This window comes from Labeo rohita, chromosome 9, assembly GCF_022985175.1.
Source record: "Labeo rohita strain BAU-BD-2019 chromosome 9, IGBB_LRoh.1.0, whole genome shotgun sequence".
Taxonomy (NCBI): Eukaryota; Metazoa; Chordata; class Actinopteri; order Cypriniformes; family Cyprinidae; genus Labeo; species Labeo rohita.
Genome location: NC_066877.1, coordinates 12,444,520 through 12,471,362, shown reverse-complemented (window position 1 = coordinate 12,471,362; position 26,843 = coordinate 12,444,520). Strand labels below are relative to the sequence as shown.

Sequence of the window (26,843 nt, the reverse complement as noted above, 5' to 3'; positions counted from 1 at the left end):
GAATTTAAAGCTCAAATGACTCACCTCACGACAGACAGCTTCAAGTCCGGCTTGCAAATATTGTCCTCACCACAATCCAGGAGTATATGAGCCTGGAAAGTCACAAAGGATTATAGGAAGTTAAAGTGAGTTTCTATTTTTAATTCAGTGCCATTTAATGTTAATTGATTGTTGTAAATCAGCATGCAAGTCTTTGGTTAGTGAAAGAATTTATCGTCTGGGCAGTTTCTGCACAATATAATTTCTAGTTAAGGGTTCCCACACTTTATGACCAATAAATTCCATGTTTTTCCAGTGATAACTAAAAAAAAAAAACTAAAATAATTCAAATTAGTAATTTAGTCCAGAAGTGATTCAGTTTAGAAGTATAATTTTCTCACAATGAAAAATATTTCAGAGCAATGCATACAGATTTATTAGGACATGATAGGATTTTAATTATGTCCTTGGCTTTTCCAGATCTAGAAAATTCCCTGCTATTTCAAGTTTGCCCATGCCCATGGAGACCATACTAGTATAAAAGAAATATAACACACTGGTTAAAAGCCATTAATCAGATTTTAACTTAAACACATTAGCCATATGTGTTGTATAAACCTTACTCATCTATTCCATCGTCATCCTTTCCTACAGACACTGAGATCTTTCCAGAGTACATGAAAGATGCAACTCAACCCACAAAGTCCCACCCAATAAGCAGTGCTTATTCACTACTGCTCAAAAGTCTGAGGTCAGGAAGATTTTAATGACCCTAAACTTTTGCATATGTAGTGCCCCTGTAACCAGAAGTCTAGTGTGGGTAACAGCTGTACCTGCTTTGTGACATTTGTAGGTGCAGACTGGTCAAGGATGGGCAACAGGCCGGTCTTATCTGCCGCTGTTTTGTAATCCAAGCTGTACTCCATAAAAACAGCGATGGGTGTGATCTTATCCCTGAATTCTGAGTCATCCTGTTATAAGAAAGAGAGAGAGGTAGAGAGCCAAGAGAGAAATGGGGCCTCTAGTTCAGTGAGCTCAAGGCTGGGGAATTTCAGTCCAGCTTACAAGCTCTACAACATGCTCTTTTATGTCCAAGAAAGAGAGCTTTGGCTTTCCAGGTCAAATCCTTCTTTAGCTCTGTAACACATTGTTCCTTTTTGAAAACACAATAACGGCATATTCCAGCGCCAAACATCTGGGCTATGTGCCACTACAGCTTTAAGCACAGAGCAAACACATATTTGATGACATAAAGGCATCAGCACTTCTTTAGCTGGCCAAGTAAAGCAAAACTACACTAAACTTCTCACAGCCCAGTACTGGCATGGCCAGCAGACATGAATGAGTCACATAGGGATTCTGTGTGTTCCTGTATTTCAGCTGGTGAGCATTTCATCAGAAACACCTAGGTCATGGGTTTGATTTCCTGTAAAGTATATACCTTGCAAGCACTGCAAAATGCTTTGGATGAAAACATGTCAAACGCATAAATGTGATTGGATTCGCTCACTATTAAATAAGCCTGAAGCTCCTCGCAGGCTGGTCCCTGGCTGTTGGAGACAGTCATGTTCTTTGAATACTGAGACATCTTGTTATGGAGGAACAGCACCCGTTTGATGGCTCCCTTGTGTTTGAGGCGGTCCAAAGTCAGATCCACTTGGAAATCTGTGAATGAAAGTGTTTTACAGACCAAATTTTCATTTAAATTATAAATGGAAACAAGCACAAATAGTAATACAAAGCAGTACATTCAGAAGGAATGAGGGAGGTATTTACATTCTTCACATAACAGAGTTTCCTTTAAAAGAAAGAGCCAATTTAAAGAAAACAAGCAAAGGAAATTTAATCTGCAAATGAAACTGTTTAGAACACAAGCAGTCAACCCTGAAACCTTTAAATGCAGTGATACCCCTAAACCTCTGTAAGCATTTAGCTGCTTTAAATCTCTGGTTCAGTCTGTCTGGAATAACCTGGGGTTAATAGTCTTGCTCAAAAGACACAATGGTTTGGGCTCTTAGACAGGGTTGGGGAGTAACAAAATACATGTAACGTCATTACATATTAAAAATTCAAAATATAAGTAACTACAGTTGAAGTCAAAAATTTACACTCATATACAACTATTACAGAAGGTTCAGAACGTTTTGAATTTGAAGATCAGGGTAAATTTCACTTATTTTGTCTTCTGGGAAACATGTTACTATCTTCTGTAGCTTCAGAAGGGCAAAATATGACATTAATATGGCAAAACAAGAAAAAGGTACAAATCTTCATTCTGTTCAAAAGTTTACACCCCTGGCTCTTAAAGCGATGTTTTTCCTTTTGGAGCATCAGTGAGCATTTGAACCTTTTGTAATAGTTGCATGTAAGTGCCTCATTTGTCCTCAGTGTGAAAAGATGAATCTCAAAATCAGATAGTCATTGTTGGAAAGGGTTCAAATAAAAATGCTGAAAAACCACAGAATCTGTGGGACCAGAAAGCTTTTCTGAAGAATAGCAAACAAGGGACTCATGAAAAAAAAAACAGCTGTGGATCATTTAAGTAACAATACAGTATTAAGAATCAACAGGGTCATTTTTATTTTCTCTTGTGGACTATACAGTACGTAAACATCTTTTATGTGAAATACCTTATTCAGGTCAGTACTAAATAAAAAATAACATGCATTTTGCAGATTCTGCAAGGTGTATGTAAACTTTTGACTTCAACTGTATATTTTGTTATAGTTACATTTTAAATGGAAACAAATTACAGTTCCTGCAACAAGACTACTCTTGGCTTCGAAGGAACATCTAACCTTCAAAAAGCATCTTTAAGTTGTTCTTAGTCTTTGTAAACCAGGGCTGCCCAGCACTGTTCCCACGCCACATGGCCACTTTCTCACGCAGTGCTGGTGAGGTTTGTCTGTACGAGTTCTTATTTTTCTATATTTAGACCATGTGGTATAGTTAAGCGATATCAATGCGAGGACGAAGAGTGTGGTTTACCTGAATATTAGCACGACTGCAAAGGTGATGCTGATTTCATGCAATTCAAAAACAGTTAATATTTAGTGACTTACTTAAAAGAACAGTATTGTGTGAGTTTCTCTATGTCGCCAACAATAATGGTTCCATACACTGAATGTCTTTTTACACTAAGAGCAAATCTGGCTGGGACTGACACCATTAGAAAAGACACGTATTTAAATACAGCAGCAGTGGAGTAGGGAGTAAGACACGCGCTGGTAAGATTTGACGTGATCGACCACAATTTGAATCCGCCTTATGTCGAACTCATTCAACTCCTGTTCTTCTCTCTTTTCCCATCACATATCTGCCACTGTTTGCATTAAATATTAACAGCATCTAATTACTTATTGCAAAGAAAATACTATTTTTTTTTCTACACAGTGTAAACAAAATTTATGGTTATTTGTACTTAGTGTAAACAGCATCTACTGCTATTTGCAACTAATGCAAATAACCACTGCCTTCAAAATAAATTCACATCAGAAGAGTTTTGCATCTGTGAGCACCGTTTGGTTCCTAAATGAAGCTGCGTTTTGGACTAATCAGCTGAGAATGATTCAATTAAATTCATAAAATCATTTGTTCATTCCTGAATGAGTCCTTTTAAACAAATCAAATCATTCCATGACTCTTTCTTTAAGACAGTGATTTGCCACCACCATTTCAGTTTCATATTTAAAAACATATTTTCATATTTAAAAACATCATTTTATATTTCTATGTTCACAATGTTATATTGAAAACATTAATCTCTCAGCATTATTTATGCATTTATAATTGTTTTAAATGCATTCATGCCACCCAGTGTTTATTTAGAAGTGGTTACCATAAAAGACATCAAAATTACTGTGCCTTTTACCTTAAGCATTTCAAAGTTATTAAAATTAAGTAACCTAACAAAATACATTACAAAACAGTTTAAGGATTTTGTAATTATTTTTACATTTTAAAAGTAACCTTCCCAACCCTGCTCTTAGATCAACCGTTACGAAGTTTCACTATGGACGTTTTAATTACAGGCACAAATACAATAACACAGTTTTAAAACATAGCACTTTGAAAATAGACTTTATGATGAGACGCTGCAGGTGAATAAGGTAAAAAAAAAAAAAATTAACTAATACTTATCACCTTACTTACCTAGTTGATTGATTACACTGATAATACAAACATTTTTTGTATTACAAGTTTTCTAAAATGTTACATTTAAATATGCAGATGAGGCACTGTTTAATGAAATATGCACTAATTTGCATACATTCTAGTACAAAAATCTGAACACTGGACGAAGTCAGTTTTAAAATTCTTGTTTAATTTTTTTGACATATTAGAGTCATATGCTTTTACAGAGGGAATTTTGGGTATTTCATTTTGTCACTTCATAATTCAGAAAATACTAAAAACAGTATTTATTTATTTATTTTTTTTTTGCAATTTTGAGGAGAATAAAATGTTGTATAAAATCAAGCAAATTATATATTAACAAATCCCTCTGTAAAACCGTCAGGATATAGACAGGAATTAAAATGTAAAGTTTGGTGTGTTTAAGTGCCAACTACACACACCAAACTTTATAGACTGAGAAAACGGTCTATAAAAATATGTAATGTAATTGAAATCTAATGACACAAATAGATAAAAAGTGCTATAAAAGTCTTTCCATTAGTCTGAAAAAAAAAAAAAAAAATAAAAAAATAAAAAAAAAATGAAAAAAAAAAATAAAAAAAAAAAAAAAAAAAAAAAAAAAATAAATAAAAAAAATAAAAAAAAAAAATTGACAGGTGCATGAAAAAACTGTGTTTTTGCCTGCAGTGTCTCCTCTTAAAAGAATAGTACACCCATGTCATTCCAAACCTGTATGACTTACTTTCTTCTGCATAACACAAAAGAGGTTATAAAAAAGACTGAAGAACATTGGAGGACAGAAAGCCATATAGGTTTGAAGCGATGAGGATGAGTAAATTCATGGGTAAACTTCAGTATTCTGAAACTTTGAAAGCAGAACAGAACTAGTAGTGACCACAATCCTACATCCTGTGCATAAGCACAGACAAGCTGATACTAATTTCACAGACAATGACAGTTTTTCACAGATGTCATAAACGCAAACTCAAAAAACCAATCATTGTTGAAAGTTTTTGCAGCCTACTGTTTTTGCAGAAACCATCATTTTTCTCTTTAGGATACTTTGATCAGCATTTGTATCAAACAGTATAATATAAATATCTTCACTGTCTCTTTTGATAAATTTATTGTTGAATAAAATAACCTGTAAATCAATAAATAAATACATAAATAGATCTTTAAAAAACTGACCCCAAACTTTCCAACAGTAGCGTATACCTATATACCTAGTACATGTCCTACTCAAAACAACTAAACTGACACACAGGTAATGCACTTCAGCTTTAAGCAGCAGATCCATTTATGACAGGCCTTGCACCATACACACATCCGCATCTAAAGCTTGCTTAACGGCAGCTATTAGCTCAACCAGAGCATAGGAGAACTTCAAAGCGCACAGAGAAATAATGAATTGGCATAATGATCTGTGGTCTATGAACAGTGGGCTATGGGTCTGGTAGCCATTACACCCCAGACTGTGAGATCCACGTGAAGGCTTTGTGAGCGCCGGACGCTGGGCTTTTAACGGCTCTGCACCGTACGTCCGGCTCCAAACACACTGATGGCTGACACGTCGAGCTCTAGTTTCCCCCCGCAGCAGTGCTCATAACACCCACCGCAACAGCAGGACTCCGTTTACAGCCACTACTACATGCAATAATACGTTCCATTTCCCTAAATATTATCGTTTCAATAATTTGCATATACATATATAAAAAAAAGTACTTACGAAGAGAAGATGGGGCTCCCTTTCCATTTGCCTTCAGACAGTATTTCACAGTGAAGCTAAGGAAAAGATTTGAGTAGAATTACCATTATTTTCATGACATTCTCAATGCACAATAGTTAAGACAAGTATCCTAAAGATGATGAATCAAATGCATGCTAATTTCTATTTAAGAAATCATTTCTTTAATTAGACTTTCTTTTTGTTTCTAAACACTGATGCGCTATTCTTGCACAAAACCTGTGGTTTTATTAGAAACAGAATGTTACAAGAATAATGACCCTCATAAAAAAAATTGATAGTCAAGTTTATTGATATATTCACAATATATTTGCTATGATTTTACTGGGGATATAAGAGGCAACAAAGTGATTATTGGAATGATTTTAATGTACTTTTTAATTATGCTTCCATCATAAAGCATTTTGCATCTAAATGGCTGCAATGTATGTTTGGTTAAAACTGATGAAAAAACTTTAACTCACCAGGAAACTGTGGTGGTTGTACCAGGAAGGGTGCAGCTCTTGTCTTCAGGGTTTAGGATCTGTGGGCTTATATCCAGTGTTGTGTTCACTGTGATGACCGGACGAGCCCTAGAAGCACAAAACAAGCAGGTATCATCAGTCTGCCAGTTCAGACACGTTCCTTACAGTGTAAAATGATAGACAATCATAGAAAACCCTGTCATTTAGTTTTGCATGGTCATTTTAGTTTAGGTTTTTGACTCCCTGAACCTTAAAATTAAACAGGCTATTTTTGCTCTTGTATTTTTTGGAACTTAAATATTTAAATGACTTCTGTTATGATTGGTTATCCTCACTGCATATGAAGATTACTGCCTAATTCACAGATCCAATAATGAGTACGGAATCCAAGATGTAGAGTACTAAAGAAGCACTGATATTAAAATGTGGGTGGTAATATGTGACCCACAAGTGGACCATAAAACCAGGCTTATAAGAGAAGTCCACTTCCAACACAAAGATTCACATATAATGTACTCACCCCCTTGTCATCCAAGATGTTTGTATCTTTCTTTCTTCAGTCGTAAAGACATTATGTTTTTTGAGGAAAAAATTTCAGCATTTTTATTCATATAATGGACTGATATGGTGCCCCGATTTTAAACTACCAAAATGCAGTTTACATGCGACTTCATACGATCCCAAATGCGGATGTAAACGATCTCAGCCGAGAAAGAAGGGTCTTATCTAGCATAAAAATCATTTATTTTCATAAAAATAATACAATTTTTATACTTTTTAATGTTAAATGCTCATCTTGTCTTACTCTGCCTGGACTGTTTTTTCCGGTTCATGACAGTTAGGGTATGTCGAAAAACTCCCATCTCATGTTCTCCCTCAACCTCAAAATCATCCTATATCACTGTTTTACCTTTTTTGTTAAGGGTGTTTGATCTTCTTTGCATGTTTACTTTGCAAAGACTGGGTCGATACTTCTGGTATTAAATAGAGGTATTAAATAAAGATCAAGTTCCATGAAGATATTTAGTAAATTTCCTACCGTAAATATATCAAAACTTAATTTTTGATTAGTAATATGCATTGCTAAGAACTTTATTTGGACAACTTGAAAGGTGATTTTCAAGAATTATTTTTTTTGCACCCTCAGTTGTATCTCAGCCAAATATTGTCCTATCCTAACAAACCATACATCAATAGAAAGCTACTTTAGTATAAATCTCAGTTTCAAAAATTGACCCCTATAACTGGTTTTGTGGTCCAGGGTCACATACTATGTTAATGTTTGTGACATCAATTCTGTGGGATTCTGAATCACCCATTTTTGCAGCTTAGATGTACTGGGAAGGGAGTTTCACATTGTATGATTAAACTTCTTACCACTGTTTTTCAACACTCAGAGCTTATTGTGCAACAAAGACAAGCCGACTGTACATTACGGTTTCTACAGTATGTGTAATACACTGTAAATCTAAGCCTGGTGGTCTACCATGTACAAAAATAGATGATGGCAAAGGTTCCACAGTGATTTTCTTTTAATACAGGCTGTAACTGCTTTCACTACTTGCACATAAAGCAAATTAAATGCTGCTGAATTAAATGAGACCACCTTTAATAGCTTATCCGGCCCTGATCAAATGCATATGTGACTTCAAAGTGAAACGTAAGCATACTGTACCTGTACAGAACAGCTTTGTCAGCTCCAAACACCCCAACAATCAGGTCTATAAGAGGAAGAAAAGAATGAGTGTGAGAGAAGAGTAAGAGAGGAAGTAGCTGTGAATTGAAGTGATTGCAATCAGTTAATTGCAAAAGATGTGTGAATGTGTAAAACACGAATGAGTGTTGAAATCTAACCAGGGTATCCATTCTGATCAACATCTGTGCCTCCATTCATGGAGTAACCGAAGCTAGAAGGCATGGAAGCAGATGCCCATGTTCCTTCCAAAACTTGAGAGGCCACAGGATTCGGCCCTGTGGGACGCCCGTTATGAATGTACACCAGGCCTCGGTTGAACTGCCCACCATATGGAGCAGCAATGGCCACATCTGAGAAAAAACAAAGGGATTAGAAATAAAACCATTTTAAGTCAAGGTTACTGAGCAACAGTACTGTGTTTTCATCTGGTAGAACAGCCATTGCTCAAAAAGATCATGAGTCATGATTACTGTTGCACAATGAGGAAGAAAAACAGTGACAATAACATCACACCATGACCACAAATTACTATATATGTACTGTCTGTATGTCTGTGTTGGAAGCTAAGCTGGGCTCCAAAAAGAACAGCATGGAAATTCAAAGGATACGTCAAGCAAGTCAAAATAGTACCATTATATCCATCCATGTTGAGGTCGCCAACACTACAGATTGAGCTTCCATATCGAGCATAGACCTCAGAACCAGTGAGTTTGATGACGTTGTTAAAGGTGAAGCCACCTTTGCCTAGGTAGACATAGACCTGGCCAACCTCCCTCAGCTTTCCATCTGAGCCGCGGTCCATAAACAGAGGGGCCCCCACCAACAAATCCATCTTCCTAAAAGGGGAAATAAAAGGTTTATTCTAACTGAAAAGATCTGTCATCTTTGGGATTGTGCATAGTTACGCTTATCAGCCAGCATAAAACAGCTAGAAGATTCTGTTGAATGAATGCCAAATGTGTCATAGTAATAAATGCACAGAACTAAAACAGATAAGCTGATGAAAACAACCTCATGGACCTTTCTGAACAAAAATGGTCAACATGTTCAGGCACGGAGCAACTAGACTGGAAAGCACAACTTTATCTTCACTGTTGCACAATGTTCCAACCTCAGCTCATTTTTTGAAATAATGCCAGTGAATGCTCTCAAAACATTGCTGTGCATATATTTAGGCTAGGTTTACTTGGCCCAGAGTCATAAAAAACGATTCCTAAGATGAATATAATTTAAAGCAGTGGTTCTCAACTGGTTTCTAAAAACATTAAATTAAAATGAACGCACATAAAACTCTTTAATTAATCTTTTCTTTCCACCCCCTTTGAACAAGATTGACTCACTTCTTGAATAAATCACATGCCCCTATTTATTCAGTCATATTCATACAGTTGGACCAACCAACGAAATACTGTGGATGTTTTTGGAGGCTGGGAAAACAGCCCCCAAAGCAGTCATTTGCTTCAACGTGAACACACTTGAACAAATGATATGAGTCAGTGCAAGGAAATGAACAAGAATGGTTTGTTCATTTAAGATTTGTTCATAAGAACTGATTCATTTATGAGCCACTAACATAGAGATGTTCCTAATAGTGATTCTGGCCTTTACAGACATTACACACACACACACACACACACACACACACACACACACATACACATATATAATGTTGTTTACATTTAAATGAACCTCAACATTCTATGTCAGTAACAGCAGCTTGAGTTGATATTTGTAATCAACAAACTGTCTCTGAAGCCTTCAACTCTTCAACACTACAATTTGGTGAATTTTCAATTTGTCAAATCTGTAAAGTGTTTCTCCAGGTGTCTTCATGGAGCAGCGTCGCCCCAGAAGAAGCAGGGCTCTTCCTAATCACCTGAGAGAATTCTTGGTGGAGGGCGTCTCTTCAATTCAAGAGGCCTGTGCGCTTTAACATCTGGCAGCTGTAATCAGGTCAGATCACACCTACAGCTGCATCTCTGCTAAAGTTCACAGACCCAACGGGTTGGAGGAGCACTATCTGAAGAAAGCTGCTGTTCTTCCTGACATCCGTCCAGCAGCATCAGTGTTCTCAGTGGATAAGCGTCCATTGCCTCTGTATCAGCAGGAAGAGCCTGTCTCTATCCACGGCTGCAGCGTGTAGGGCTACCAGGACATCTACCGATCTGTGGAGCCCATGATGAAAACACGCAGTGGTCGACAGCGTCCCTACAGCCTTGAGATGGGACTGAAGATCAGATGGAGCATCCTCATCACTGAGAGCTTCACAACCAGCAGAAGTGTTGCTCCATGAATCCACATGGACGTCAGTGAAGAGCCCCGGCCTGAGGAACCCCGAAGGAAGAAGCCCAGACACTGAGCCATCACAATGTCACATGGAGCATCACACAGCGGGACCTACGCATGTAAATACTGTATATATTGTATAGTTATAGAGTAAGTTAATACTTTGTAGAGTAGGCTTATCTCACATTGCTGTGTTGTTGTTCGCATATTTATGGTGATTGTCAGTGCGTTGATTTGTGGTCCTCTGTTGTTCTAATTGGTTTTTAGTGCTTTGCTATGTGGCTGTCCAGATATTTTTGGTTGCTAACGTGTTGTGTTGCGGTTGCTGGGCTCCTCCATTTGGTTTTTCATGCATCGTTACGTGGTTGTTAGGTTGTTTTAAGCTTGTTGACATGCGGTTGTTTTAAACAGTTGGGTTAGGGTAGGTTAGGGTCCCTCACACTGTTTACAGCTTGACGTGCTGTGAGGGCTTGTGTGCATCAGTGATGCTGAGAGCGACGCCACTGGTAAGTTACTTCACAGCTACTGGTAGGGTCACCCCTAGTGGACAGGTCTCAGCTGAGATGCCAGATGAAGACAAACCATCTGATTCTGGACAGCTGCAGATTGGCCTGATGCTCCCAGCAGAAGATCAGTCTTGCAGTATCAGCAACAACATCAGAACATCATACTCCAGGTAAGAAAAGTGATCTACTTCCATATCTTTTCAAGAAAATTCAATGGATAGTTGGTACTAGTAAATATTATATTATATTATATTATATTATATTATATTATATTATATTATGTTATATTATGTTATATTATATTAAATTATATTATATTATGTTATTAACAAAGTGCAGTAATACAACGATTAATATTTGTAATTTGTACAGCAGTAATTTGAACTTTACACCGGAACTTAAAACAGCAGCTCTGTAATGTGCTTATTTGTGCATGAATAATTAAAATATATGTTAAAAATGTAATTGCGGGGGTGAATTCCATTAATTTCAATAGGAATTTCTGCAACTGGAAAGTTTGCATGCGGGCGTAAATGTTTCCCATGTAGATTTCACTCATATTCAGTTTTAAAACTGTAATAACCTTGTTTTGTGAGTTTCCAGAGCATCGTTATGTGGTTCATGTAGTGAAAAAAACAATAAAAATACACATTTTATTCAAGTTACTATTCATTCTTTTCTAATGTGTGATTATATATTTAATATATCTTTATCCATTAAGACAGAAGGCAAGATATTATTTTGTTTGCCCTTAAAGGGATTGTTCACCCAACACGAGATGATATTTTGAAAAATGGGTTTTGTTAATTTTTATTTATTTTTTTAGACTCACAGAGTTTTAATGTATAGGCAAAGGGTTGCAACGTCTGTAAAAAAAAATAAATAATAAAAAATAAATAAATAAATAAAATCTTTGTGTTCTGCAAAAGAAAGTTATGCAGGTTTAAACAACATGAGGGCAAGAAAATAATTTAATTTTTAACTAAAGTATCCCTTTAAGTCTGTAAGCTTGATTTCCTAAAGGCCAGTTTGTACCCTGCCAGTTGTGAACCACTTGATTTAAAGTTTCCATTCTTGAAGGAAAAGACAGTTAAAATTTAGAAGAAAAATCATCAACCCACACTGAGCAAAAACATTCAATAGAATGCGAGAATACAGCATCACTTACTTGTCATTATTGATGTCAACAGCTGCTACTGAGTGACCAAAGTAAGCAGCCATCTAAGGTGGACAGAAAAAAAACAAAAAACAAACATTAGACATGACTAAACTGGAGCTTTAGACTAAACACAGTTTTTATGACAAACAGAAACAGTAAAAATTTGGATTATTGGTATACATTGGTCTACAAATCGACCAACATGACAATAATAATAGGAATAAATCCTTTTCATTATTATTACTGGTATTGGTGGTGCATTCTATAGTATATCAAGATTCTGTTTTTGAGCGTGTAGCTTTAAAAAAAAAAAAAAAAACTTAATCTGTTAATCTTGTGTTGACTCAAGCTTGATTAACTGTTGTTGAATCATAACTGTAGCAATGACAATCAGCCAAAAACAGGCCTGTTGACTCCACACCTCATCCTCTTTTCTCCTCTCACTCTTGTGCTGGCGACATTGCTGTCAATAGTTTCCAGATGTGGGAGTAGATTTAGGACATGAACTCGCTGCTCGTAAACAAATGTTGAACATAACTGTGCCATGACCACAAGCATGGGCATGTCATGTGACCTGCAGGCTTCTCACAGGCAAGACTGCTAATATATGCTTTTATCCCGTCATTAACACACATCAAAATGTGTAACAGAATAATAAGAGGTGTAAACATTTTTGTAATGCTCACCTGTGTGCCTGTGAAATTATACATTGACTCCATGTTCCTCCCATTGAAAATGTTGACCTAACAAGACAAAACCAGACAGAGCTTCACGCAAGCTGTTTCAAGCAGGGTTGCATCACTTTTATGGGTTCTCACAAGATTCCTGACCAAAAATAGTATGAAACTCACATAACCAAGAGCCTTCTCCCCTCTAGGAACTCCTGTGACATAATCTAGAAAGGCAGGAACAATTAGAAATGAGTTGCTCTCATTCAGCAGAGAAGCTTCTTGATCCCAATGCAGATTGAAAAATCAGATTTAAGCAAATTTCCATAATGCATAACTTCAGTTTGCAATACTATGAGTCTGGTATTTAGAGCAGGTCAGTAAAAAGACAAGCTAAAACAAGCCACTGACAACTTGTGGTTGTGCGGTGCTTGAAATTACACTACCCAACATTTGGGGTCTATGAGATTTTGTTTTTTGCTTTTTAAATTAGCATTTATTTTATTAAAAATTCAGTAAAATACAGTAATATTGTGAAATATTATTACCATTTAAAATAAATGGTTTTTTTATTCTAATATATTTTAAAATATAATTTATTCCTGTGATGCACATCAGATTTTTTTAGCAGGTATTATTCCAGTCTTCAGTGTCACATGATCCTTCAGAAATCAAGAAAAATTTATTATAATTATCAATGTTGAAAACAGCTTTTTTTCAGGATTCTTTGCTAAAAGAAAGTTCAAAAGAACAGCATTTATTTGAAATAGTGATCTTTTGTAACATTATAAATGTCTTTACTGTCAATTTTAACTTAACTGTCGATTTAATGAGCTCTTGCCAAATAAAACTTTTTTTTTTTTTAAATCTCACTATCCCCAGATTATTTATCATTTACAAAATGCCAAACATTTCAAAATAATTAAATATCTTACCATCTTCACCGTCATCATTAAAATCACCAACAGCCACAGAGTAACCTAAGAGCGAATCAAATGATGACATAAATATTAGCACCGCACTGCCGATTGTTTACTTTTTACTTTTTGATCACTGCAACTCAAAGCACCTAAACATTCATTACATATGTAACCCAACATTACAGTGAGCTCTGCTTCTGATTTCCAGGTAACAGTGCAACACCACAAAACAAAATTATAACTTTGAGTGACATCAAAACAAAAGATGCAAACAGGTTTACCTAAATAACTGTCATCATACTGAGCCCCGGCTGACTTGGTTGATAACTGGTTACTGTAAGGAGTAAAAAACTCCTTATTGTATCTGCTGATGACCTCAGTGATGTCATCTGAGATCAGCTGACCTAGAAAGAGAACAGACAGTTAGGGAAGCACAAATATGAAATGCACATATGAAATGAAGTGTGCAGATATAAGGCCCTATGAATTCCGACACGAGGTAAACGGAATTATGGAATCCAGTCATAAAAATTGAATTTACTGTATAACGTGGGATGCCACAGACACGAACAAATCAAAAGTAGGTCAGTACACTTAAATCAAAATGCGATATGGACTAGAGTCTATGCATATTAAGCCAGAAGACTATTTAAATATTAATACTACCTGTCTCTGTGTGACTGAATGGTGCAGATGAGTTTTGAGCCTCTTCCACCTCAATATACATGAGTACATGAGCATATAAACAATCTCTAGAACTGCCCTGAGAGTCACTTCATGAGCATTTTACAGTTCTTTTGCGAAAACTATCATCATATCATATACAACAGAAACAAGTCTTCACAGCAGCCCGTCAAAATAAAAGTCTGATTCAACTTGAAGATACTGTGACAAATCTATTACTTAATGCAGTGTTTCCCAACCACTGTGCCATGACAGGTTGTCGGGTGTGTCATGGAAAATGATCAAAAACTTCCTATCTCTATATTTCGTTATTATTATTTTCAGTGCTCTTGGTCATCATTATGTTTGTGGGTTTTACAAATATTGAACCAATGAAAAGCATTCATAAGAGCTTGTGACTAAACCTTGTAACACCAATGGATCCTCAAATTGTCAGTAAACCTCATAACTCCACCCCACCTCCATTCAGAATGAAGTACCGTGGCGTGACGCGCAGTTTAAAGACAATTGTCTACTCCTTCGCAACGCAAGGGTAAATAAAGAACTGATTTTTGAATAAGTACAGCATTTTCTTTATTCAAGAAACACTGTCTATAAAGGCTAATGTTTTTGTGTGTTTGAAGAGCGAATAAGAGTCTTAGCATTTGTCGTCTAGTTAGCCAATATAATTTTGTAGCCTATGGTTTAAATATCCTGTGCATAGCGGTTCATATTTTATATCATGGGATTTTGACCACGTGTTAAACAACAAGAAAAACTGAGCGCCATATAGCTACAATAAACTTTATAACCTTTAAAATGACGAAAACATAATGCGATTAATTTACTGCCTCAGATGCAGCCGTTCTAATGACAGACAAAACACAGGTCTCAGTCTTTTCCTGGTCTAAAAACTTGTTAACTCCATTTGACCAGGACTTTCAGAAAACAGTAAGTGCAAGTGTCTGATCATATATAAATCCAAAATACCAGCTCTGACAACCAATTGTTTAATTACTGGGGGAAAAAACCTTTCCCCCTTTCTATCTTTTTTTGTTTGTTTAAGTGCTTAGAGGTGTGCCGTTGCAGAAAAAAAGTTGAGAAACTTAAAGTAAGGATAGTACTAGTACTAGTACTAGTACTACTACTACGAAAATTATTATTAAAACCAAGAAATAATTAATTACCAGAATGTATTTACCAGAAAAATGTAAATACTCTACACAATATGAAAGAAAAATTATAATACTTAATTAATAAATTAATAATCCAGTAATTTTTTTTTTAAATAAAATCAATTAAAGATGTTTTTCCTTTATTAAAATTTAATTAAACCATTAAAATGGAATCTATAAAATGAATGGAAAACACAGAATTTGGTTTAAAAAATTGAATTTGAGGGGGAAAATAAACATATTAAGGCCCTGAAAAGTCATTTTTGTTAAACTTTTAATAAATCGCTGTTAAAAAGTTTCATGATTTCAATTAATTAGACATGCTTTTTGAATTATATTTTTTCATTTAACCATTGAAGAAGAGTCTCCTAGAAAATTTTAAAAGAAACGGAATCCAGAAAATTTAAAAATTTAAAAAACAGAATTTGCATAAAAATAAAATAAATAAAAATAAATAAATAAATAAATAAATAAAACAGATTTTATAGGGCCCTGCAGGTAATAGAGATTTTTTTCAACCTGCATGTAATGTACGACAGACCAGAAAGATGCAGTGTCAACATATGCAGACATGTACACGTTACAAGTAAAAACATGCTTAACAAAAAGTATTCTAAACAGTCACACCCTCTTCAATCACATAATGTTATTACATATATGGTTGTACATGCCTTTTGTTCTTATGCTCTTTAATCTTTACTAGACTAATCTAGACTCTCAACACTAGTGTTAGAGAATAAATAAGTAAACATTGTGATTCTACTACATTTTTCAGTAGCGTGACAGGAGCTCAGTAAACAGTGTATCTTTTTTTAGCAGCAAGAAGGAAGAGATATACACATTGTTTACAGGAAGAGACATACACACACAGTCTTACAACAGCGCAAGCTGATGCAATAATCAAACACTCCCTTCAAATGATCTAATTTATTACAGCGACTAAGTCTTCATTCTGTTTATTTAAATGTACTGTACCACTACTTTTATAGTGGTTACAAATCAGTTAAACATTTTTCAGGGAAAAAAAAAAAAATTAATTAATTTCAGTAACCAGTAAAGTTATCACTTTTTTAGTATTTTTAAAAAATTTAGTTAGAGGCTTAATGATAAAACACACCAAAATAGAGTTATTTTAAGTCTATCCAAGGTTAGCTTTAGTCACTATGACATTTCTGAAAGCATTTTATTCTTGGCGTGTTGTATAATTATTATACCGCCAGCAAAGAGAGACACTCAGCAGTGAAACGAGAACAGAAAAAAAAATAATAATAATACTAATTAAATAAGTGAATCAGTTCCTTTAGTCTGCTCATTTAAATGTACTGCTAAAAATGTAATAAATACAAAATATTTTAATTCATTTCTTTTCATTTTTAAACAATTTAAGATTGCTTCAAGTTACTGAGTAATCAGTACAATTCCCAAACATTCCCAACATTTGTCACCTTTTTGTAGCAAAATAATTTAGTTAATGAGACATCATGATGATAACCTGGGAACTTATTCACAAACGTAAACAGGTCAAAATAAGGACTTTTAGTCTAACCAAGGATACCTGAAGTTACTATCAATCACACAATCACATTTACTTTTCTGAAAGCATTTTACTCTCAGCGGGATGTATAATTATCATACCAGCAGGAAAGAGAGAGACTCAGCAGAAAAACTAAACACAGCCTTTTTTTAAAAAAAGGCTATTAGAAAGCTTTTAAACTGAACCTTTAAAATGATCACTGCAGGTCATGAAAGATTAAATGCCTTTTCTGGGCACGGTTCCTACCACAACCCCACCCTATGAGGTCACTACAGAGCTGTGATTCGGTAAACAACGGCGCAACAAAAACGTTTAATGAAACAGCAGGCGCATCTTCACTGACGGAGACAGCATATAATTCTGCATTATTTACTGACTCAAAAACATAGCAGCCTCTCCTCTAAGCAGCATTTCTCTGACAGGCGGGGACCAAAGACACATTTGTAAATTTTAACGTGTTGCCAACGCGGTGCAAACATTCACTGGCCTGTTTGGTATGAACGCTGTATTTGAAGACACAGCAGACATTCTCTGAGTTGCAAAAAATCCTGACAGAGCACATTGTTGTTTCCCTTTTTTCCATTATGCTTTTCAGAGTCAAATTCACAAAGGGATAATAAAACAAATCAGTTTACCTTGCCAATAAAAGCTTCCTGGTCCTCCAATAACAACCCGATTCTTCTGAAGGAGACATAAAAACATGTTTTGGTACATTCACTACAAGTTTGGGCATAAATAGGCATACACAGCAGGGTAAAAGCAGCTATATACCCAAAATGAACGTTTTAGCATTCGCACCAACTTTAATTAATACTTTAATATCATGACATCTTTAATGTCATATATATATATAATTATATCTATATAATTAGGCAAAATAATCATAAAATTTCTATAAAATGTAACAAATAAAAAATATATATATACATAAGGAAGCAGATTTCTGTGAAGAATGTAATACCTTCACAAAATCAGCACTGAAACCTGCTTGACAAAATCCTTGTCCTTCAGGTGAGTTTGAGTCTGATGGGGGAAAAAAATGCAAAGTAATTCATATGTTCATGAAGCAGAAACTGTTTTGAGGAAGTCTCAACATGAAGGAAAGGTAAGAAAAAGGAAGGCAAACTTCAGTCAGAGGAACTGTCACAACCATATGACAACTAGCACATTGTCTGGTGAACTTATTAACTCATACATGTCTTAAAAAGCATGAGTGATTCAGAGATGATACACAAGTATGACATGCCATAAATCTTAGATAAGACTTTTTTGAGGGAGGCTACTAGATATGACCCAATAAGGGCAAGAGAAGCAAAGCCTGAGGTAAAAGCCTGTGATCATGTACGTACTGGAGCGGCAGGGTGAATATTCCACAATGTTATTGCCTTTCTTCAGGTAACACGTCCCAACAGGCTCTCTCTCTGACAATCCATACGTGCTCCACTGGTAGAGAGGAGCACATGCCTGAAAAAAAGAGATGACGTGCAGATCAGCACATGAGTAGTAATCGTGTTTTTTCTGTAAATTTAGCTGTGTTGAATACATCTCAAACCTAGTTCTTCTGGAATAGTTTACTTCCAAAATAAAAAAAGTTACTGATAATTTACTCACCTGCATGTCAAATATGTTCATGTCTGTCTTTCTTCAGTTGAAAAGACATGAAGGTTTTTGGGGAAAACATTCCATGATTTTTCTTCATATAGTGGACTTCAATGGGGACCAACGGGCTGAAGGTACAAATTGTAGTTTCAATACAGGGTGAAAGGGTTCTACACGATCCCAGCTGAGGAATAAGGGTCTTATCTAGCAAAACGGTCAGTCATTTTCTAAAAAAAACTCAAAAATTATATACTTTATATAACTTTGCTTTTTAACCACAAATGCACAAGCTCTTTGTCTGTGTACTCAAAAAGGTGGGGTAAGGGGAAAATCTCTTTTTCTCCTCTAACCTCAAAATCATCCAACATCATTGTTTTACCCCTTTTTTTCTTTCTTTGCACATTCGCTTTGTAAGCACTAGGTCGGTACCTCTGCCTATGTCATGTGTGGGTGATTACGTAATGCACAAAGTCAAGCTAGTGCAGGACGAGCATTTGTGGTTAAATAGTATATACATTTTATTATAATTTTTTTTTTTTTTTTAGAAAATGACAGATCGTTTCACTAGACAAGACCTTTATTTATCAGCTGGGATCATGTAGAGCTCTTTGAAGCTGCACTGAAACTGCAGTTTGGACTTTCAACCACCATTGAAGTCCACTATATGGAGAAAAATCCTGGAATGTTTTCCTCAAAAACCTCAATTTCTGAAGAAACAATTCTGGAAGTGAACGTATCCTTTATTCTGGGATTTCTGATGCATACAAAACTGTTTTGCTAATAAGATTTGTTTACTACCTATAAAAAATGTGATTGTTGTAACAGGTTGTTTTTTTGTTGTCAGGTTTGTTTTTTCGAACTTTCACACCCTCCACAGACAGACTCACCAGAATATGGTCGCCAGAGGAACGCACAGTGGCCCCAAACCACTGATTTGACTTAAATTCCATTTGCTGTCCGTTGGAATTCTTCCTGTCATCTGTGATAGAAAACGACAGGGGAAGGGAGAATAGAAAAGGACGAGATACAGAAGGAGAGACGGAAATATGAATTAGGTCAGTTAATCAGAATCACCAGTTTGTCATCATTTCCTTTGTAGTGGACTACACTGCTCTTCCCATCACTAAGATCTCTGCTTTTCCCATCACTACATTCCTCTAATTTCAGCTAATTTCAAAAAGTCTGATATGACATCATCAGAGCACAAGCATCAGAGTTCAAATAGTTGAGTTGATATGCTGATATGCCACATTCTCTCATGTCCTTCAATACCAAACAATCTGAAGTTCAATCCAAGGTCAAAAATACTGACAGCAGAATCTATTCAAGGCATGTTAGAATTAAACTCTACCTTTCCTGCTGTTAACAAGCACAGTGAACTTGTAGTAACACTAAGAAGAAAAGTAGGCCATTTCTTTTACCGTTTTAACATTTTCTGTGCTAATTTTAATTCTGGAATTCTGGATTTAAAGGGGTCCTATAATGCTCTTCTACAAAGTCTTGATTTTGTTTTGGGGGTGTACTAGAACATGCTTTCATGCTTGGTGGTTCAAAAAACGCATTATTTTTCTCATAATTTACATTATTACAATACTTTTCTCCCAGCCTGGCACAAATGGCTCAATTAGTTCCAGGTTTAATGAAGGCCCACCTTCCGAAAAACGGAAATGTGGAAAATGTTTAATATAACTCTGATTGCATTTGCCTGAAAGAAGAAAATCATATACACCTGAGATGCATGGAGGGTAAGTACATAATATGCTACAGTAATGTTGGAGCCTGCGAGATCAGTGATACATGATATTAATTCATTGAATTATTTACATACTTAGTTTCATTGCCCACAACCAGCTCCAACATAAACATTATCAAAGAACACCATCACTGATTAGCCTAGCCTAGTCTAGTGCAAGTTTATACATTTTTAAAAAACACTCGCGTTATAAGTGAAACTATCTACACTGTATGATGAATAAATCTCTTACCACATACTGCACGTCTGTGGCGTGTTATGACTATGACGCGGCCACCAAAGTAGATCGCGGCCACTCTAGTCAACGCTTGTGTTTATACCAGCGGCGTGTTACGGCTCTGACGCGGCCACCAGAGTAGATCGCGGGCACTCTTGTCAATGCTTGTGTTTATACCCGTTGCGCTGCAGCTCGTTGAAGCGTCTCAGAAGCTGCCCTCTACGCTGCATCGCTAAAGTTTGGCTAATCCTCACTTCGTCCCTACCCACCCACCAACAATTTGAATTTCCGTAGGCGGGATTTTATTTTTATTTTTTTTATTTTAATTAAATTCTAATTGGCCTCGTTGTAACATCATAACTTCTGGAAAACAAATGCTGTAGTCCAAAGGAGCTGTCGTTGCAGTTCATGAAAAGGGATTTTTTTTAAAAAACGAAATATCTCACTTTGGAGTGGACTTTGAGATTTGTAACTTTGTAGATCTTTTTAAACAATGACTAAAATTCAAAATGTGAAAAAGCATAAGAGGACCCCTTATAACACGTTATAAAACTGAGACTAAAAATCTTAATGGTAACTGAAATCATAATCAAGTTTACATGATAAACGGACACACAAAGGATGGAGGATTTGTAGAAAATGAAGAAGGTTTTTTTTTCAGTGCTTCTACAGAAAACGGAAACATTCTAATCTTTAAAACAGTCTTTAATTCTGTAATATTTACTCTAGGTTTCATAATTAATGCATTTGTAAACATTTACAACTATACTTCGCAGTTAAAGGCTTTCCTAGTACTGCTGTAATCCTTAAACACACATACACACACCCAAAAAGATGTTCCCTCCCTGCGGCCTTGGTTCATCTCAGCCACAATCTCAGCCTCAGGAGGCCCCAGCTGTTCATCTGTCTGTGCTACTGAGCTGGGAATTTCCCAGTGTTTCTTATGGTCAACACAGCCATACAGCCGGTCAGCAACACCCAGGCTTTACTAGAATTAAGCACTTAATTATTGCCAAACAACACAAAAGAAGAGTTGATGGTACAGCGGCCCAGTGGAAACACAGTTGTGTAACCATGCTGTAACAGCTCAGCATGAGTGTTGTTCCATACACAGTGTTTTCCAACTCATACTTCTGACATTTTTCTCTAATCTAGTCTTTTCCAGCTCCTCAAACAGTCAGCAGGTCAGCAAGCACACAGAACACTGTTGTAAATCCACAGCATTCACAGAAAAAACATGTCAAGGCACAGACACGCTTTGGCAGTTACCTAACAGAAGAATGTTTCAGCTTCTTTCATGCAATAGTAATTGTTGAGTAAGAAATAGAAATACTAGTCTACTGCAGTAAGTGCACGGAAAGAAAACAAGAAAAATATATATATAAATATATAAATTATCTTGAAAGTCAGTGGAAAATATAGTGGCTCCAAAAATATTCAGACACATAAAGAAAAGTTAACCTAAACACGAGAACAGATACTTAAGTTACCTTAGAATTATAAGGTTCTATCTGACATTTTTTGTAAAAATTGAGTTATTCACACGCTCTTATTCGGTGACAAATTATTTACATTATGTGATGTTTCTTTTGTAAGCTGTGTACATTTTGGGTCTTTTTTTGGAGAACAAAAATGGTTCTATCTACAGAAGTCTATGGAATGCAAAACCTTTGAAGCTCAATATCTCAAAAATGCTCAGAATGCAGATAGAACCTAATAATTCTAAGGCAACATCTTGTAGCTTGGCACTAATTGTATTATTAGTTTACAGTAATTAAAATACCTCAAAGAAAAGGTCTGAAAAGATTTGCTTTTTAAAATAAATAAATAACTGAAGTACTACTAAAATACTGAAGCGAATTTGAATTTTTAAAACTGTTTCCACATTCCATTTGGTTTAGTATTTAAATATATATACAAAGAAATAAAAAGTATTTATTTACTAACTGCACTGTAAAAATTATTTTTCAAAGTTTATAAGATTATTGCAACATGTTTTACCAGAAAAAAAATTTGTACACCACATTTTTGTGTTTCAAAATATTTTTTTTTTTTCCTTTTTTGTTTTACAAAATATATATTACTAAATTATATCATTATATATTTATCATTATATCATTACTTACTCTGCCAAGGATGCACAGCATCCATTAAATCTACACTATACATGGTTCTTTTTCCAAGAATTTTTTAAGGGTGAAGGGAATAGGGAAAAGTACATAGAGAGGAGTAGTTCAGCTGTTGGTGAGAACTCTATGCATACGGAGATAATCCAACTGAAGACCTTTTTTGTTTGTCTGCTAGTTCCTCTTGTAGCAATCCAGCTTGGCTGGCAGTGTAAATCAGGCCAGACTAGTCTATAACCATCACTGAATGCCAATTAGATCTGGCACAAAAAAGCTGGTGCCTATATTCACCTCAGAGCAATGTAAGGCTTTACAAAGCCCTCTGCAAACTAGTTAGTAGGCTAGCACATGCATTTTGTGAATGGTAAAGAAAACCCCTTCCTCTGTTGCAGGTCATTGCCAGGCATGTGAATTCAAAACATTCTGTAACAACAATCATACAATCCTAGATGAGCCTTGAAACGATCCCAGACTCCCTTTCCTGTTTTTTCCCCCCCACCTATTGAAAATATTTAGAGCAAAGCTGATATATGACCCAATAAATCATTAAAAAGCCACAGGCTATTTAGAAGGCCCTTTAATGTCTCTGACAAACCCTAGCATGTAATGTGAATCAACAGACAGATAGACAAAGCTTTAAATAACAGCATGGTGGAGCTAAGACTACACTATGATGGCTGAAATTATAGTGTTGTGTCTTACCAGTGCTGTCAAACTGAATCTGTGTGCATGAGCCATTTTTGTGCCAGGGACAGCTGAAGACAGCACCCCTCTCAGTGACTTTTGATGGGGTTTGATCAGATGTGTTTGCCCTTGGTGCACCAACCAGTATATTTAACCTGGAATCACAAGGTAAAATGTGTTTTAATGCTTTTGTTGAATATATACACTAAAACAAAACAATATTATATATGCCACCTGAAGCAGAAACAAGGAAATCTGATATTTTAATTACATATAATTAAATATCTTTACCATACATTATAAGTATTATGGATTACTATTATTAAAATGTATAAATAAATATATACAAAAACTGTAGTCCTTTACCATGATTAAACCAAATTGTTGTTAGTGTAATCCATTAAATTACTGACTAAGATAACTGACTTTTGATTAACTGGTAACTTTTTCCATCACATAGTTTTGAAGGGGTACAATATTCATATAAAACAAAGGGAAATATATCTATTTATCTCTCTTTCTATATATACACATTACCAGTCAAAAGTAAGATTTTAATGTTTTTAAAGAAACCTCTTCTGCTCACCAAGCCTGCATTTATTTAATAAAAAAATACAGCAAAAGCATTAATATTATGACATATTTTTACTATTTAAAATATCTGCTTAATGTAATTTATTCCTGTGATCAGAGCTAAATTTTCAGCATCATTACTCCAGTCTTCAGTGTAACATGATCATTCAGAAATCATTTTAATATGCTGATTTACTGTTCAGTTTTATTTAGCAAGGATGCTTTAAATGATGATGAAAACGACATTTATAATGTTACAAAATATTTATTAAACACTGTTCTTCTGAACTTTCTATTCATCAAAGAAACCTGAAAAAAACTCTGCTCAGCTGTTTTCAACATAATAAATGGTTTTTGAGCAGCAAATCAGAATATTAGAATGATTTCTGAAGGATCATGTGACTGGAGTAATGAAGCTAAAAATTCAGCTTTGAAATCACAAGAATAAATTACATTTTACAATACACTCAAATAGAAAACAGTTATTTTAAATAGTAAAAATATTTCACAAATGTTACTGTTTTGGGTACTTTGGATTAAATAAATGCAGGCTTGGTGAGCATAAGAGACATAAAAAAAACATTAAAAATCTTACTGTTCAAAAACTTCTGACATTATGTAGGGGTTTCCCAAACTAGGTTAATGAAAGTGGGTTAAACTGCAGTGGGTTAGTGAACTGATGAAAATCTAACGATTAATTAAATACAAAACGCATTTTAAAATGAATATATTATTATTTAAAAAAAATTATAATAACTAAACAGAATTTATTGTTTACCTGCATGCCAATGTCACTATTAAACTACATCACATCAACATATTTATAGTAAAATTTCTACTAAATTACAATAAAAACTACACAAAATAATTCAGTTTAACGTGTATTGAATGAAATGCTAAATATATAACAACATGTACACATAGCTTTCACATAACATTCCTACAAGCTTACTTCAGCTACAATTTCCGAAAGCATACAACCGTATAATAATTTTAATAGACTGTTCTTCCACTTTTTCAACATTGTTACATTTGTTTTCTGTATCAGAATTCTCATATTTAAGTAGAATCAAGCATCTTTCTCCAAAAATAAAATACAGCAGGCCTTTAGGACATACAAAGAAGTGTGCCTAAGCTCACTGGGTTTGCAAATACAGCTTCATCTACTCACTGTTTGTTATCAGGATTGAAGAAAGTCACAGAAAATCCAAAGTAACTTCCTGGAGGTCCAGCGAAAACTGTAGGTTTGCTACTGTCCAGATTAAAAGAAAGTGCCAGTTCGAAGTAGAAAAGAGCCACTAGAGCCCAAGTCCAACAGAGGATGCGATGTTTGCCCATGTTTTGTATCTCTGTAGGGAATAAGAGTAGATGGAGATCGCGCTGTTTGTGGGTGGACTTCTAGAATCAGCAGCACATATGATCGCCACTGATTCCGCACTCCATAATAACACAATCACAGCAACACTCACACTAACAATTCAGCGGAGATGTCCGTTACATTATTACATTCGGGCCGCTGCAATAAAACCGCATCCGTTTACAGCCTGACCTGTAAAATAGAAGGAAAAAGTCTAAAAGTAGGACACACAGGACTGATGTAGTCCTGCTCGGATGAAGCCGCGGGATGTCCCACTGTACAGGAAGTGAAAATAAACCAGCCTACTGAAACGTCACGGTGACGCCACGAAAAACTTCCGCAGCTTTTTCCAGCGGGCATCGCCTTAGTGACTTAAATGGGCATGAGTGAACTGGTAAACTTGTTTAAATGCCATTAATTCATCGTGTTTCCAGACAGGAGGAATTTGTAGTTTTATTAAAGTCTTTTGATTCATGTAGAACTAGTGAAACTGCGCCACCTTGTGTTACGAAAGATTTATAGCTTAGTAAACAATAAACAACGTGTGGGTTTATCTATTTAAACTGAAATTTCAGGTCATGTCAGAAATATATATATATATTTAAAAAATGATTAAATTATTCAAATCAATCTGTCGTTGCAATTACACAACAAAAATAACACAGTTGCCAGAAAGCTCCTCGAGCCACCCTTTATCTACAAGGTAGATAACTGTGACCATTACAAATGATTGTTCCGAGCTTGAGGAAATGTTATTCATATATGGGCTTGTCAGTGATTCATGACTTTAAACACAGTGATGAAGTATATCTCCAAGAATGCAGTCTGTAAATCCCCCTGAGATCCCTCAGATCCCTGTGTAAAGACATTGGGTGATTTTTTTGTCTGGCCTGCTTGTCTTACAGTAAAAAGGCTTACTTTTAACATACTGTTCATTCAAATGTAGATGGAACAAGGTAAAGTAGAGTAAAAAGGCTTGAAGAGATTGTGTTTCCTGAGGAAATAAAAGGCACCAGTTGCAAATTGGAACATAAACGACATTCTCACTCTCTTGGGAACAAAGTCACTTTTGTTTTAGAGCTGACCAGTCATGCGTGTGGTCAAAGGGGCTTTTGGGACCATGTGATATATGGCAGAGTGTCAGAATAATTACAAAAAAAAAAAAAAAAAAAAAAAAAAGCATACTGTATAATTGTCATTTTCCAGTAATGTATTTTAGGGCTTACTAGAATTGGGATGACTTATTAATAGAACTAGCAAATGTTTGAAAGTTTTAAAAAATGCCATATAGACCAACTGTTTAGTAGTTTTGTTTTGTAGAAAACAGTGATTAAATCATTTAACAAAAAGGCTTTTTCTAATATTTTTTGTGTTTTCAGCTTACTACCATTCAGTGTTTATAAGAAGTCTCACCAAGGCAGTTTTTATTTAATAAAAAATACAGTTAAAGCAGTAATATTGTGAAACATTAATATAGTTTAAAATAACTGCATTATATTTTAATGGATTTCATTAATAATAATTTTTTATTTTATAATTTTTTATTTATTTTATTATAAAAAATAATTTATTTCAGAGACTGAAACCTGAATTTTCATGC

General features: G+C 35.2%; 1 protein-coding gene across 2 annotated transcripts in view; it reads right to left on the bottom strand.

The window, feature by feature from the left end:
• The window catches only part of itgav (integrin, alpha V), a 33,638-nt gene extending 8,102 nt beyond the window's left edge, over positions 1 to 25,536 (bottom strand). The window contains exons 1-20 of one of the 2 annotated variants that reach the window (XM_051118634.1): positions 25,356 to 25,536; positions 25,058 to 25,235; positions 23,332 to 23,468; positions 19,421 to 19,512; positions 18,284 to 18,398; positions 17,896 to 17,957; positions 17,570 to 17,615; positions 13,844 to 13,966; positions 13,578 to 13,622; positions 12,826 to 12,869; positions 12,661 to 12,717; positions 11,984 to 12,036; positions 8,654 to 8,859; positions 8,182 to 8,373; positions 8,003 to 8,048; positions 6,328 to 6,435; positions 5,846 to 5,901; positions 1,490 to 1,644; positions 813 to 950; positions 25 to 92 (exon numbers count right to left, since the gene is read on the bottom strand). In XM_051118634.1, the coding sequence (XP_050974591.1) occupies positions 25 to 92; positions 813 to 950; positions 1,490 to 1,644; positions 5,846 to 5,901; positions 6,328 to 6,435; positions 8,003 to 8,048; positions 8,182 to 8,373; positions 8,654 to 8,859; positions 11,984 to 12,036; positions 12,661 to 12,717; positions 12,826 to 12,869; positions 13,578 to 13,622; positions 13,844 to 13,966; positions 17,570 to 17,615; positions 17,896 to 17,957; positions 18,284 to 18,398; positions 19,421 to 19,512; positions 23,332 to 23,468; positions 25,058 to 25,224 (1,910 nt within the window). In that variant the 5' untranslated portion in view covers positions 25,225 to 25,235; positions 25,356 to 25,536. Of the gene's footprint in view, positions 1 to 24; positions 93 to 812; positions 951 to 1,489; positions 1,645 to 5,845; positions 5,902 to 6,327; positions 6,436 to 8,002; positions 8,049 to 8,181; positions 8,374 to 8,653; positions 8,860 to 11,983; positions 12,037 to 12,660; positions 12,718 to 12,825; positions 12,870 to 13,577; positions 13,623 to 13,843; positions 13,967 to 17,569; positions 17,616 to 17,895; positions 17,958 to 18,283; positions 18,399 to 19,420; positions 19,513 to 23,331; positions 23,469 to 25,057 lie in introns of both variants that reach the window. The other variant, XM_051118633.1, reaches the window with a different exon arrangement.
• Positions 25,537 to 26,843: the final 1,307 nt, after the last annotated feature.